Source organism: Pan troglodytes, chromosome 11, assembly GCF_028858775.2.
Source record: "Pan troglodytes isolate AG18354 chromosome 11, NHGRI_mPanTro3-v2.0_pri, whole genome shotgun sequence".
Classification (NCBI taxonomy): Eukaryota; Metazoa; Chordata; class Mammalia; order Primates; family Hominidae; genus Pan; species Pan troglodytes.
In genome coordinates, this window is record NC_072409.2 from 59,898,196 (window position 1) to 59,914,210 (window position 16,015).

General features: G+C 45.1%; 1 protein-coding gene across 1 annotated transcript in view; it reads left to right on the forward strand.

The window, feature by feature from the left end:
- The window catches only part of ENTREP1 (endosomal transmembrane epsin interactor 1), a 67,377-nt gene extending 53,134 nt beyond the window's left edge, over window positions 1-14,243 (forward strand). Inside the window, exons 7-11 of the mRNA XM_016960932.4 lie at window positions 5,425-5,554; window positions 5,742-5,820; window positions 7,575-7,727; window positions 9,945-10,237; window positions 13,389-14,243. Of these exons, the coding sequence (XP_016816421.2) occupies window positions 5,425-5,554; window positions 5,742-5,820; window positions 7,575-7,727; window positions 9,945-10,237; window positions 13,389-13,592 (859 nt within the window). The 3' untranslated portion in view covers window positions 13,593-14,243. The remainder of the gene's footprint in view (window positions 1-5,424; window positions 5,555-5,741; window positions 5,821-7,574; window positions 7,728-9,944; window positions 10,238-13,388) is intronic.
- Window positions 14,244-16,015: the final 1,772 nt, after the last annotated feature.

Sequence of the window (16,015 nt, forward strand, 5' to 3'; positions counted from 1 at the left end):
AACACTCCCAGTTAGGCCAAATCGATGTTTCATTGTAATACCATCAGCAGGTCTCAACAATCATGAAATTCTTCCTAGCCATTAAAAAGAGATTAATTATTAATTGTCTCTCCCTGGTCTAGAAAAAATAGATACCATACTTATTTTCCTTTTCAAATTTCAAACTTAAAATTTTGACCTTCTTAAATATCAAGGATTTTTATTGGTACAGTGAAATGCCGCATACATCTGTCTGATTGTTAGCAACTTCTACAATCAAACCTTTTTTTAAAGAATGACTTCATTTAGGCGCGGCGTGGTGGCTCACACCTGTAATCCCAGCACTTTGGGAGGCTGAGGCGGGCAGATCATGAGGTCAGGAGATCAAGACCATCCTGGCTAACCCCCGTCTCTACTAAAAATACAAAAAAATTAGCCGGGCATGGTAGTGGGCACCTGTAGTCCCAGCTACTTGGGAGGCTGAGGCAGGAGAATAGCATGAACCTGGGAGGTGGAGCTTGCAGTGAGCTGAGATCGCACCACTGCACTCCAGCCTGGGTGAGAGCGAGACTTTGTCTCAAAAAAAAAAAAAAAAAAAAAGAATGACTTCATTCGTTTATTCATTCAACAAACATGGAATCCTCTGTGCTGGGTTATTGGAATTCAAAATGAGCTAGACCTGCTTCCTCCTCTACCATTAAGGAGCTCACAGTCTAGGTCATTAAAATCTGTGTTGGAAGGATCACAGTAATATTCAAAAGAGGGACTTTGGGTGCACAGAGAAGGTACACCTAACCCAGAGGGGCAAGGCAGTCAGAGATGGCTTCCTGGAAGAAGTGAACTTAAGCTGAGTTTAAAGGATAAGCAAACATCTGTTGAACTTTATGAAAGAGAATCTCTTAATTCCACAGAAATACTAGTGTCTTTAGCTTCATATTCAGAGGGCCAGAAATTTCTATTTTTTAATCCCTGTAGTACATGTAGAGACTTATCAAACTAACTTGGTGCTGAGCTTGAGGTTTTTAGAGAAGTATTTTCTAATGTCCAGGGTGATGGTATGTGACTTTGAGATAGGTCACCAGTGGGGCTGCCACCCAGACACTGTTAGTGTTCTTTTCAGTGGCTTAGCTGCTGACTCGTCCCTCAGTTATACCTGAACCCTACGTCTATACCCTCCCCAGCTCACTTGCCCAGGCAGGGGCAGAGATGACTGCAAAGCTGGAGGGGATGTCAGCTGGGTGACAGGTGGCCTGGGCTAGGCCTGTGGGACAGCTTGGCCTCTCTGGTGTTCAGGGAGTGGCCTCTACTGGAATTTCAAAGCCTCAGGGGCTGGGATGGCTTCCTTAATCTTTCAGGAAATGAACCAAGAATGACAGAGGCTGAAGAGATATGGCAGCAAAACACATGTTCTTTCTGTACCTGAGGACACATTTGCGAAAATCTTAGCGCCGTCTCAGGCTGTCTGTAGAGGGTACATTGGAGGACAGTAAAAATGACTGATATTTCATGGTGGGGATGAGAAATACCCTCTCCAATAAGAAGAATTCTTTGACACTGAGGTTGCGGATGAGCACTCTGTTGACCTAGGAGGAGGCAGCAGACAGATTTAGTTTCTGCAGTGGCAGAAAGGGAAAGTGACTCATGTGGGTTTAGGAGCCGAGCCATCCAGCAGTGTGCTCTGAGCACTCCCGACCTTCCTGTCTCCTCGCTTTCCTTTCTCTTCTCTGCTTCACCATAATAATGCTCATCACTGCAGATATTTCCACTCTTTAAGATCTAGGTGCATCCTCGGATTTGTCTCTCTGAGTCCTGAGACAGCCTCTGGCCAAATCCAGGTTGGAAGAAAACAGACAAGCTTCTCATCAAGGGCTTTATCCTTCAAAACTTTCTAGAAAGAAGGCCGAAGGAGGGAGTTAAAGCAAAACAGTCTTGTGAGAAAGAAGACATTGCCCAGTCTAAAATACGTGCCTAGAGCCCTATAATCATATTGCCAATGGGCAAACACCTTTATTTTTGGAAATTTTACCAATATCAGAGTGCAGTCCACTTTCCTTTTCAAAAGGGCTGAATTTATTCACATTTAGATACATGTCCTATCAAAAATATTTCACAATGTGACCAACTTTTCTAGATTCACAGTATAAATCAACTTTATAGACACTCATGGTTTAACCTCAGTTGGTAATTTTCTTTCTTTTAAGCAGGCAGGCAAGAATATTCATGATTGTTACTATTTTATGACCAGTTTTATCCAGTTTTCACACAGCAGAGGCTCCCCATTTCCTGTAAGGTATTATGACCTCTCAGAAGAGGTTTGTTTAACTTCTATAAATACAACCACTTCATGCGTTGGTATCTCCTTGAGAAAAGGCTTCTCGAGTTACTGTCATAAACAGAAGTCTGATTGCAGTTGAGGTTTCTGTCCAAAGATGGGTTCGCTACTTTGTGAACTGATTTGTAATACAGGAGGGGGCCGTGCACCCCACCCCACCTCCGCTACTCCAGGGTGTCTCTGTTCTCAGAAGTTGGCTTGAGCCAGGGATCAAGGAGTCTCCAACCTATTTCTTGAACGTGGATCTGGTTTTTACTCTGGGGATGTAGCCTATTAAAGAAAACCGAAGACTGAGGGGGTCTTGGGCATTGACGTGGTTGACATGGGCATTTCTTAAAGCAGAGCCCCCCCCAAACCCCACTCATTTCCTTTCCTAAGAATTTCCAAACCCAAACTCAAGTGGAGCCGGGCGATGCTTGGGGTTGAGTCAGTGCTCAGCTGTAGAGGGTTGGGGGAGGGCCCTTCCCTCTCTCCCCCTCCGCAGGCAGCAACCCTGTACCCAGTCACAGGGTACAGTTTTCCAGTACAGGAGGAGGAGGATTCTCTGGTCAATGGTGTATCTGCTGCTGCATTCCCCCTGAGTGAGTCTTCAGGGCCTATTTGTAGCCTGAAAGCAGAACATGCTTTGAATTTCCATCTTCAGTGCTCCTGAGCCTGCACCAGTGAAGTCTTCCTGGGGACTTGGTGATGGACTTGAAAGAGCCCAGTCTCTAGAGTCTCTGCAGAGGGTGACCCAGGATGAGTCTCTCACCATTTCTGAGCCTCAGTTTCCTCATTCACCTTCGTTGTCATGTGGCTGCAGGGAGTATTGTTATGAGATAATGGACATAAGAAGCTTTCTGAAAAGAAGCAAGACCCTCATTCTTAATAAAAATTTGATCAACTTTCCCAGTAGAACAGGGCTTTAATTTCAATCACCATTATCCATTTCCTTTTGCAGTGGTGCTCAATCTTGGTGGTGCATTAGAATCCCCTAGGAGCACTGACAACGGGCAGATTCCTGGGTCCCACGATAGGCAATGAGAGCAGAATTTCTAAAAGTGAGGCCTGGGCCATCCAGAGTTTCAGAACCTCCCAAGGTGATTCTACCTACCTTGCCAGGACTGAGAGCCATGGGGATCTGGGGAAAGAAACAGTAGTTAAAAACAAAAACAAAAAACCAACCTGCCAGTATGTAGCAGATCCATTTCCCTCCACAGACCCTTGTTAACACAAATGAGGTAAAATAAGAAATTGCTTAATAGGAAAGGAACTTTCCTTCTATGTCAACTCTAGCAGCATCTTCCTTCAAAGTGAGGCTTTTATGGGCATTATCAAAACTACCATAGAAGCTGTTTATTCTGTGGTCAACTTGGATAAAGTATGCCCCCTCTTTCCCCAGTTGTTCTTCGGGAAGAAATTCTACAATAGTTTAGGATCTAAAACAGAGCCTGTTACTCTGACCTCTTGGCCCTCAGCAAGCCCTCTCCTCTCTCTGGACACATAACAAACAGGCAACGGGGATAGAAACTTTCCAGGCAGGGGACACAGCAGCGAAGAAATACAGGTGTCATTTGTTGGAGAGAAAAAGTCAAGTGTTTATAAGTGCTAGGAAGGTGGCTCATGGGGGCTATGCTCATTAAAGATGGAAGGCTGGCCCTCTGGAGAGGATAGAAGTCCATAGGTCTCACTGATGAAAGCAAATTGCACTGTTCATTTGCCAGGAAAGAATCTTCACTCTTAGATCCAGGAAGGGTCTGGCTTCTCAGAGTCACTCAGCATTTATAGTTCTTAAACAGTTTCAGTGGAATGGGGGAGTTGGAATGAAGCCCGTTGGCAAGTCCTGCTGTAAGGGGGAGAATCTCTCTTTCATAATAACTTTGCCAGGACCCCTCCCCCACGAAGGGACCCTTTGTGCTAGTGCCTCGCTTCCAACTGGAGGCTTGATGTGTTGCGTGCTGAACCTGCAAACATCTCCACTTCAGGCATTAGCTCATCACCTTCTGCCTTCCCCTTCAGGTCAAGCAAGGGATGAGAGCCTCGCTTATGAACAGACAAATATAGAGGAAAACGAGGGAGTGCTTTCTCATCTTTTCATTCAGGTTGCAGAGTCTCATTCTTCTCAGTCCCAGAATTCCAGAAGTTTTATTGTTAGGAAGAAAGAAGATGATATCCTTTTCAAATTTTTTCTTCCACCAATCACATTTTGTATATAGCCACAAAGAATAAAATGAAACAACTATAAATTCAGAGAACACTGCTCCCCAAAAGGCAGTGCTTGCAAGCAACTAGCCCCAGAATCTGTTTTCTCATCCATTTCTTTTAGCTTTTTAAAATCCTTTTTTTGTATTTCAAGAACAGACAAACTTTTGTTCTCTTTTTTTTTCTTTCATTCTTTGATACTCCATAGCAGAATGCAGGTGTTCTGGCTTTTATATGTATTTTATAAATTATTTTAAAACTTAGGTTCATCATTATCTAGATCATCTGGTACCTTGGGCAGAGATTTGTGGAATTTTCTATCAACATTGGTGAAAAATCTTGTGGAGGATTTTGCTATTATTTTGAATTTTGCTGTTGACGGTTCTTTACCCACAGGACAAAAACAAGAGTCATGTAGAATGTAAGACATAATTGAATTTTCCTGAGTCCTTAGCTGTTTTTTAAATTGAGGTGAAACTCATATAAAATGAAATTAACCAAAGGATATGATTCAGTAGCATTTAGTGCATTCACATTATTTCGTAACCATCATCTTTATCTAGTTCCAAAGCATTTTCAGTACTTCAGAGAGACCCCATACCCATCAAACAGTCACTCCCCATTCCCTTCTCCCCCATCCCCTGGCAGCCACTAATCTGCTCTGTGTCTCTATGGATTGTTTGCTTTTTGACTGATGGGTTTAAAAGCAATGATGGGGTTGCATTTTATACACTGTCATTTGCTTAAGGAACTCTGGCCACTTCATCGGAGAGCAGCTTCTATTATTCTCCCTCTCCTGGCCAAGGAGACCATGGTATGGAGAGGTGAGTGGTTTTCCCCACAGTTTAGAGCAAAGCCAGTATCCGGGCATCACTGCAGTCACGTGGCCAGTCTGTAGAACGTGCTTTCTGACGCCAAGTCGCTTTTCCTAGGATGGTTGGTCCTGATGTTATTCCCCTGCCACACATCTACGGAGCTCGAATCAAAGGTGTGGAAGTGTTCTGTCCTCTGGATCCCCCGCCGCCATATGAAGCTGTGGTGAGCCAGATGGACCAGGAGCAGGTACTGTCTGTCCTGAATCTCTCTAAGTACATTGACTGCAAGTGGGAAGGACAGCACCGCCCCACCCCCTGCCCCCAGAGAACAGCAGGGAGACCGGGCCCCACACATCTTTTTAAGGAGTTCACTGGGTCTAATGAGGGGTGAGTTAAACATCAACAAAATAACCCTGTTTTTTGCTGTGATGCAGGGATCTTCATTCCAAATGTCAGAAGGATCAGAAGCTGCTGTGATCCCATTGGATCTGGGCTGCACACAAGTGACTCAAGGTAATAGATACATTGTGACATGATTCAGTAGATTAAAACATGATAAAATAGGCTGGGCAAGGTGGCTTATCTCTGTAATCCCAGCACTTTGGGAGGCCGAGGTGGGAGGATCACATGAGGCCAGGAGTTTGAGGCCAGCCTGGACAACATGGAGAGAGACCCTATTTCTACAAACGGAAAAAAAAAAATGATAAAATAATGATCCTGTCTGGTATTGTGTTAGAGGGCAGGTATTCTTGGAGCAAATAGTTCAAGCTACACCTTTTTCTCCAGATACAAAAATACCATCAACTATTAGGGCTTATAAATGGGAGAAAATATGTGAACTGAAAAAAGATATCCTTGGAATTTTTTATGAACCAGACTATTCTCAGGAACCATGAAATAGGTTACAGAGTTTGATTGGTATTCCTGTGTTTTCTGATCTATGATTTTCTTCCTCCTATTAAAATTAGCTAGACTTTTGTCAGGGGAAAAAAAGTTTCCTCTATTGCAAGGTGATTTGTGGTAAGATTGTGCTGTGTCATTTATAACCTAGGGCCCAGGTCATGCTGCCCGAGCAGCTAGTGAATTCTGGTTTTCAGTACTGCAGTAAGTACTAGAGTCAGTTTACATTTATCCTTGTACTTTAAGGGAACATTGTTATGGCCTTCTCTCTTTGGGGAGGTTTTAAGTGGCCCAGAGGATTGTCCACTAGGACAAAATCACAATGGTGATAAATAATGGATCAACTCTTAGCAATTTTAGATGAAGGTAATTTTTCAGCAGTACTATTTGTAATGTAATACTTTGTGTTCTGTTCACCTTCCATCCTAAGTAGAATTATGAAGCAGTGTTCTGTCTCCTAAGTATGTTCATAATTTTTCCATTTTTTATTTTTTAACTTTATTTTTATTTATTTTTTCTGAGACAGAGTTTTGCTCCTTTTGCTCAGGGTGGAGTGCAATGGGACGATCTCAGTTCACTGCAACCTCCACCTCCTGGGTGCAAGTGATTCTCCTGCCCCAGCCTCCTGAGTAACTGGAACTACAGGCACCGCCACCATGCCCAGCTAGTTTTTGGATTTTTAGTGGAGACGGGATTTTGCCATGTTGGCCAGGCAGGTCTCGAACTCCTGACCCCAGGTGATCCACCCGCCTCAGCCTCCCAAAGTGCTGGGATTACAGGCATGAGCCACTGCACCCAGCCAATTTTTCCATTTTTAAAAACAGTTTCCCGAATTACAACTCAGGCTCACAATTTTATTTTCATGAGCATAAATTATCCAATTCCAGCGGGGTTTTACGGATTTGTTTAGTGGCCACTTGACTCTCTCTAATTTAGCCTTCCGGGAGTTCTGCAGCCCACAGAGCAGCCACCTTACCTGTGCAGGTATTACCTTCCCCAGAACCAGGATCATCCTGAGATGTCAGGGTACTTTTCAGTGCTGCCCCAGAATGGTTCCCTGGAGAAGATTCTAAGCACCTTTAGGAAAAAAAACCCTGCCATTTTGGCATGGCTCCTTTATTTTGCTCTTGGATTTAAATTTTTCTGTTTGTTTGTTTTAGGTGTGGAGGGGTGGTTTGGAAAGGCAAGTTTTCCTGTAGTGCAGTGATGTAAAAACTTGCTGGGCCAGCAGCCTGAGTAAATGTTATTAACTGCATTACCCTTGCCCTGGCAGGTTTAGGCTCACAGGTGTTTCCTGCCCATTTTGAGGACTGCAGCTGGTGAGATAATTTATGTTTTGCCTCTTTTTTTTTTTTCTTTTAAATCAGATGGGGACATTCCTAACATACCTGCCGAAGAAAATGCATCCACGTCAACTCCCAGTTCAACCCTGGTGCGTCCTATCAGAAGCCGGAGAGCCCTCCCACCCTTGAGGACCAGGTCAAAGAGTGACCCTGTGCTCCATCATTCTGAGGAGAGAGGTGATGTCATTCCCCAAGCTCTTCGCAGGGCTGTGTGCTTATTTGCCTAAAGGAGCCAGGTGAAGGCAGGTGGCTCTGGCCAGCTCAAGACCCTGCAGTTTAAGTGGTCATTTGAAGGAGCTTATGAGGTCTTGGGACAGTAAAATATTCTATGTCCATGTTAGGAATATATATCTACCATGTCTTTTAAGGATGGTAGGATTTTTTTGTTTTCTTTTTAAGTCATTGTCATCAAAAGAATTTGGTTGTACATGATACTATGCTAGGTACTACATGAAGACAATTATGCACACCTAGTTCTGATTTCTAGATGCTGCAATCCTATAGGAATATGCATTGTCTTAAAAAAAGTCAAAAGGATTTTTGTATACTCCCTCTTTTATAATTTGTTATATTTTTACTATGTATGAGTAGATGATTGAATTATTGAAATCTGACCTTGTTTTTAGAACTTTGGATAGAATGAAGTACATGCACCCACACACTTCACCTCTCTCTCTGTGTTGAGTTTGTGTATAGATGTTACCTGAATAATTAAAAATTAAAATAATAACATTGACTTTTTTCTGAATATATGAATACCTGAACATCTCTAAATATCTCTTCATTGTAGAAAATTATAAAAAATAAACTAAAGGAAGAAAATTAAAATCTCCTGTAACTCCACCAGCACCAGCTTCTTCTTGTGAAGTAGTCTAGCAGAGTTGACCTCTGCTGTTCTAAAACACCTATGCAAATAAAACTTCGATAATCCTCCACCCTGCTCTCTCTAAGGTCCTGTCTTGAGGCCTTGCAGTCTCGGTTCTGCCTCTCTGACAGTGTGTGTTATTTGCCAGAGCTCTGGACTGACCATGTGCAAGCCAGAGAGAACATTCCTCTTGTCTCTACAGCAGCTTCTAAGTGGAGAAGAAGTCCTGCCGCCTGGTACTGAGCGTGTCTCTGAAACACAGTGGCCGGGCAGCCTGGCTTCTGATTCCCAAGACCTGCCTTCACTGTGGGTCTCCTACACCCTTCCTGGCAAGTTGAGGACTCCAGCCTCAACGGGAACTTAGCTGTTTGCACAGCTTAGGGAAATCTTTCCAGAACCCCTTCTCATTCTGCAGACCTGCGGGGGCAAGAACAGCAGCTGCTGGAGCCCTCCATTGTGGAAGGCGCCAGGTTGCCTTCAAGTGGAAGAGTGGAGACCCTGACTCTGTCCTCACACATGAGTGTCTTTGGCGAGTGCTTCTGGAAGACTCTTGCTGTCTGTGACGTGCATATGGCTGCCTGAGAGGACAGTCTCGAATCCTGGTTTAGAGCTCCCCACACCTGCCTTTCTCCAGAGGAAAAGGGGTGCTCCCCTTCTTCCACCTGCTCTCTCGCCCCCTGCTTCTTGTCTTCTTTGAATTTCTAAATTGCTGCCTATCAGGCCTTCATAGACTGAAGATGCCAGGTTGTGTATGCTGAAGGCTGCTGGCTGACTTCTGGACACATAATGACCAGATCTGAGTTTTGCTTCACACACTTCACAGTGCAGAAGCATTCTGCTGGTCTTTACACCCTTGCTGATATAGGTAGCCATGGAAATTAGAGCCTGCAGTGGATTTCCCAGGCTCTCTGTTGACTTCCAGAATGATGTGTACTTTTTCTGCACCTAAATTTCTCTTTTGGTAATAGCTATAGATCTACCTCATATCCATGGTGTGAGCATCGATAACACAAGTCAGTACAACGTCCTTGAGGACGTTTGGGACAAAGGTATAGTCAAAGTGATCAGAGTATTACATTCATCTGACAAGTCTTGTCTCTCTTCAGCCCCTTCGTCTCTTAATTGACTACTTCATCCTCGCTCCTTGGAACATCCTTTCATTGGTCAGCCACATTTTTCCTGCTTGGCCCATCCATCCCCATCTATTTGTCATACCCCATGAAACTTAACCTCATTATGGTTTGCATTCTGGATTCTCCTCTCCACCATCTGGCTTTACCTTGGGGGTGGTGTCATACATGACACAATGACATGTTTCGGGCCATATCCTATTGGAACTGGACTTCAGGGAATAACCTTGTGTTATAATTGTTTTCCCTCCTTCTGCAAGATGAAAAGCAGGATGTGCATGGCTATCAGCATTTGTCAGATGCTTTCCATATTGAGTTTTGTGGTCTGTGCTTTCAGGTACAGGCATATGTTCAAAAGGGGTTGGCCAATGGGTACATGTTGTTTGTTTCTGCCCACAGCTGCCCCAGTGCTCAGCTGTGAAGCTGCAACACAGACTGAAAGGAGACTGGATCTGGCTGCAGTGACTCTGAGGAGAGGCTTGAGATCTAGAGCTTCGCGATGCAGACCGCGGTCTTTGATAGATTACAAATCCTACATGGACACCAAGCTGCTGGTGGCGAGGTTCCTGGAGCAGTCCTCTTGTACCATGACCCCAGACATCCATGAACTTGTAGAAAACATTAAATCTGTTTTGAAATCTGATGAGGAGCACATGGAGGAAGCCATCACAAGTGCCAGTTTTCTAGAACAGGTAGTTTTATTATTAATCTCAGGCATGAATCAGATGACTCATTTTCATAGCAGCTAAAGTGGCTTCTCCGCTTTCTTGTCCAAGGCAGAGTAAGTTCATGGTCACAGTCTTCAGGGAAATTGGGTTGAGAGTTCTGGGGAGGGAGACAGAGGAAGCCGGGGAGCTTTCTTTCAAGTGTGGTAACTTTCCCACATCATTCTTGGCTCAAGGGACGAGAACCCAGTTTTTCTGGGATGTGGAAGCATGTCTGGGGAAATTAAAGAGTGCATCCTAGGAATAAAAGCGGAGGATGTGGACAGTGTGGAGTGCATTCAACATTTGATTTCCTGAATTGAAGGTTTCCTTTGATAGGGCATGTTTTCTCAGCCCTTTGGAAATGATGACATAGGTGAATTTTAATATCAACAAGATTCTAAGAGGCTGTTCACATTCCCATGAAATGTTTGGCAAGATAAATAAGCCAACAGGTCCTAAGGGAATAAGCACCTTTTCTTCTTGTAGATTAAAAAGTACAAGGCAATCCCCGAAACTGAAGCCACTTGGGGAAAAGATAGAATTGGGCATGAACATAATTCAGTTGGGTCTCAGGTTTCTCCTCTTTAAAGTAAATGGTTGGACTAGGTAGTCTCTCTACCTTTATTTTTGAATGAATGGAGTTTCCTTCTGGTAAGAGCCTTCTCTCCACCTCTTTTAAGAGCCATTCCCTTTTAGGTGTTGGCTTCATTGCTGCAGGTAGTGGGGTGGATGTTGTAGACAGCACCCCACAATGGCGTATGGATGTTATGTGGCTCTGTGTCTTTGGGCATTAAATGGCTAACAAATACTTCCTCAACTGAAGTGGGCTAATTTCTCAGGGTAATTACCAACTTCAGGATGTAGGTAAATTTTTAATTCAAACTGAGTAAATACCCTCTCACTGTCCCTTCCGTTCCCCCTTTCTACCTGCTGGCCTCTTCTTACAGAAGCCAGAAGCCAAACTCTCTCCCAGTCCCTCAGGGGATTCAGGGGGGAGGAATGATCTGATCGCTTGCATGAAGAGGTACATGAACCACAGACCCTCTTGGGTTTGCACTCTGAAAGAGTGATCAGTTGACGGTTCCGGGTCAGGCTCCAGTTACTAACCTATGTAGGGAAAACATTTTACATCCTGGTGTCCCTTAGCTACTCCAGATGTCATTGTCTGTCACCTTCCCTCTGTCCGGCCCCAATAGCCCAATAATCAGGAGTCACTTCTGGAAGGCTGCCAAGCTCTGATGAGCTAAGAGCTGGAGCATTCACCAGGTAGTGGGCCTGGACCTTCTGCAAAGTCTTGCTCCCTGAGAAATAGCTCTGGGGAAGAAGAACAAGCACCTATACAGTTCACTAGATGCTATCATCACAAATGTTTGCTAGATCTTTGTGCCCCAGGCAGGTTAAAACTTCAGGTGCTGAGATTGTTGTGATAGATTTTGGGCCATCTCCTGGGCCTTCCAGGACTGGAACCTAGAGGTGAGGTTTCACAATTCCATACCTTTTCCCAGGTAGAAGGAGGTAAGAACACCAGAAGGAGGCAAGGACAGCAGAATGAGACCAGTTATTTCTGACTCTAGCTGGCTTCGCATATTGGAGTTTTTAGATCCATTTTGATTTTCACTGATATCAAAACCACTTGTCCTAACTTACTATGTAGCACAGTCAACTTCTTTGAATGTTGAACTTTTATTCTTAATCGGGAGACAAGGACAGACCTTAAAGACAAATGTAATTAGTAGACTGTTAATAAAATTTAATTTTCCTTCTTTGGAGGAATAATCTTTTAATGACCTTAAAGGCTCAGAATGGTACAAATGAAACAAAAAGTCATCCAAATGATTGTGCTGTGATGTTAGGTAACAATAAAGCCCCAAGTTTTTCCGAAGCTGCTGACAGTATTATGGGTCAAAGAAACATGGCAGTGCAATTTTTTAAAAAATTGACCGGACAGTTCTCTCCTCTTCAATCCCAGTTGGATGAGGAATTTTTCATATTTTTGCCATTTTTACAGAGTAAGTGATATTATTATATATTCAAAATTATGTTTGTGACACATTGCAAAATAGATCTAGCAAAAAGAATCATTCTTAAAGACTTTTTACAAATAAATTGGCCTAATTTTTATATTGTTTATTAAAGGATTATCAGATCCATTTGAAGCATCATTGGATGGTTTGGGTTGACTGTTTCTTTTTTGAAACAAGGTCTCCGTCTGTCACCCAGGCTAAAGTGCGGTGGTGTAGATATAGCTCACTGCAGCCTTGAAATCCTGGGCTCAGGTGATCCTCCTGCCTCAGCCTCTCAGGTAGCTGGGACTACAGGCACACACCACCACGCCCAGCCAAGTTTTCTTATTTTTAGTAGAGATGAGGTCTTGCGATGTTGTTCAGGCTGGTCTAGAACTCCTGGGCTCAAGTAATCCTTCTGCCTCAGCCTCCCAAGTAGCTGGGACTACAGGCATGAACCACCATGCCCAGCTAATTAATTTTTTTTTTTTTTTTGTAGAGATGGAGTCTCACTATGTTACTCAGGCTGGTCTCAAACTCCTGGGTTGAAGTAATCCTCCTGCCTCAGCCTCCCAAAGTGCTGGGATTACAAGTGTGAGCCACTGCGCCTATACTTGGTTGACATTTTATAAACCCATCACCTGGTCCCAATCCCAGACCAGTGGTTCTTACTTGGATTCTTGTTAAAAACACAGATTCCTGAGCCTGAGTCCAGGCTAACTGTCCCCATTGCTATGGGAATTCTGTGGCAATTCAGCTGAGAATTCATGTTTCTGACAATACCCGTCCCTCCCTGACCCAGTAGTAATGTTCAGATGCCAGCAAGGATCACTGACTTAGACTTCAGAGAAATTAGAGAAAAGCAATGAGAAGAATGTTAAAGCAAGAAATTGCAACGGACAAACCAGTTAAGTGTGGTTTACAGGTCTACAGCGGACATGGTAGAACATTTGGAGGATTTACAAAGAAGCTCTGGAACTCCAAGTGAGTTCCACTTTGGGAAAATGCCTTTTTTTTTTTCTTTTTCAAAGCAATTACACATTAAGATAGGTGGATGGACCTAGGAGGTAGGTCAAAGGGCCACATCTGGTAAAGCTTACTTAACTTCTCCCCACCCCTCTCTTTTCCCAAAGATAATGGCCCCATTGCAGCCCAGCACATCCAGGGCCCACATGCTGCCCTCGCGGAGACAGCCTGGCCTGCTGCACCTCCAGAGCTGCGGCGACCTTCACACCTTCACACCAGCGGGGAGGCCCCGAGCCGAGAGGAGGCCCCGGCGAGTGGAGGCTGAGCGGCCACACAGCCTCATTGGGGTCATCCGAGAGACTGTCCTGTGAACCCTGGAAGACAGAAGGCCACTCCAAGGGGAAGGATCCCTCTCCTCTCTGCCATTTCTTGGCTGGAAGCTATGGTCCACCTCAAAAAAAGGAGCACTCTGGAGGACACGTTTTCCCACCTGTTGGCTCCTGTGTCTGCTGACTGAGGGCATTCAGGAGTAAATGCACAGGTCGGTCCAGGCCCGTCTGGGTTTGGGATGCACTGAGTTGGAGGTTATGAAAGCTTTGATCCTCTCCTTCCTCTGCTGGGCCTCACAGCATTCCCAAGGGTCACATGCCCTGGCATGGGCAGAAACTGGGCTAATGATTCTTTGCCCACTTCACCCCTCGTGTCTCTCTTTGTTGCTAAGTTCTTTCCCTCTTGGAAGGACAGATCTGCTGGGCTGCTATTTATAGTTGCCTTTGGCCTTTCACTGCTCTGCGATTTGGCAGGAAATAAGGCGATTAACCCTATGTGTCCACAAGCCTCAAGCCTTGTTTCAGGTCACCCTCAAATCACACTCTCTTTAGGCAAAACAGGAAACTTCTTAAGTGACAAATTTTAATGCCAGACATTTAAGGAGAGGATTATTGTTGATTCCATTTACTCGTGCTTGCAAAACTAGAGACCCCTAAGGCAGAACTGAGAATAAACATGTTTACTTTGGGCCACTGGGCTTGATGTGTAATATTTGTTTACACTTAGGTGGCCAGGCCTTACCATACAGAGGGCTGGGAACTTGGAGCTGTGGTGGTCAGGCTTACTGGGCAGGCCACTGAACCGGTTTAATTTATAAAGCACCTGAAGCCCGTGGATAACATGTATCCTTCGTTCATTCAGCAAGCACTTGGCTGGATGGCTTCATGGAGCTGCCTTCTCATGGGATCACGGACAATAAATCAATAAAGTAATTACAGATTGGGGATTATTGCTGAAAAAGAGCAATAGGTGGTTAGCGGGGCTTCTTCTTCGAGGAAATGGCACTTGAGCTGAGTCACGACTTAGTGGATCAGGGAAGAATGTTACAGGTAGAGAGAGAGGGGCGAAGAACACCAGAGGCCACTGTGACCACAGCCCCGAGTCAGGGCAGCGGTGGGCAGTAGCTGCACAGGCTGCCTGTTGTGCTAGCAATGAGATACTGTTGAGGAGTTTCAGCAGAAGAGTGATGGATGTGAGCATATTTTCAAAAGATCACCATGCTGCATGGAGAATAGTTTGGGCCAGACATGAGTGGAGGTGAGGAGTTGAGTAAAGAGGTTACATAGGAAATGGAGTACTGCTTCTTGCTGGGCACTGCCTGTGCACCAGCTACTATGCTAAGAGCTTTGCACACACTCCTATTTTGTGCTCATGACAGCATAGGCGGTGGAAGCTGTTATTGTCCCTATTTGACAGATGTGGAAAATGAGGTTCAGTAATTTGCGCACGGTCCCTCCGCAGCTAAGGGGTGGAGCTGCCATTCACACCCAGGCAGTCCAACTCCAGAAACTGCTCTGTTCCTCGACCTCCCAAACATGAAATTGGTTTGCCATTTCATGCTTCTGTGAGAAAGGGCTGTTTGTTAAGACTTCTAGCTTGCCTCTCCAGACCACAGATTTCCTGGGTCCAAGCCAACGAACCATGCCAGAGTGGGAACTGTGGTGGGGACAAGGGATGGAGGAAAGGAGGGGAAAGACACTTGTGTGGAGGTGCTGAGCTGGGGTGGGAAGGGGGCTGTGGAAACAGCCCTAGAAATGGGAGAGATGGAGGGCTGTGAACAGGCTGGGGTCAGGCCCCTTGCCTGGGGTCAGCTGTGTTTGGGGAAGATCTACAGTGACATCTCAGAATGACATTTTCTCCGTTCTTATCCGCCCATTCCCAGAAACTGAATTCCCCTTCAGGCTCATGATCTTTCCATTTCTCTAGGAGTCCTCCTGTCAGCACCATAGCTGTCCAGTGGGGTCTGGCCCACTGCCCGGGGTAAGCCCTTGCCCTGTTTGAGGGCCTCACCATAGTTCTCCAACATTCCGTGGACTGCCCATGTGGCCCAGTCTAATTTCTTCTCTACTTCACAACTCCTTGTGTACCCCCAAACTGGTTTCTCCAAGTGAGGCCCCACAGCAGTTAGCCAACCACTTTGTCCCACTCCTGTAGCCAGGCAAGAGAAGGGACTGGCCTTTCCTTCCCTCACTCAGGCCTGGCTGCGCCTTTCTCACTGCTCTGGAATCTTTTTTTTTTTTTCCCAGCTGCATCCCTCTCCACCTTCCCTTCTGAACCCTATTGCTCACCTCCACCTGCCACCGCAGGCCTCCCTGTGTACCTGAAAGGCTCAAGGAAGACAGGTGGGCACCACAAGTGTGAACAGTGTCTGGCTTCTAGCTTTGGGGGGACAGTCACAGAGATGGCCTCAGCCATCCCGAGGAATGAGAAATTGCCAGCGACAACTGGAAGAGGAAAGGAGGCA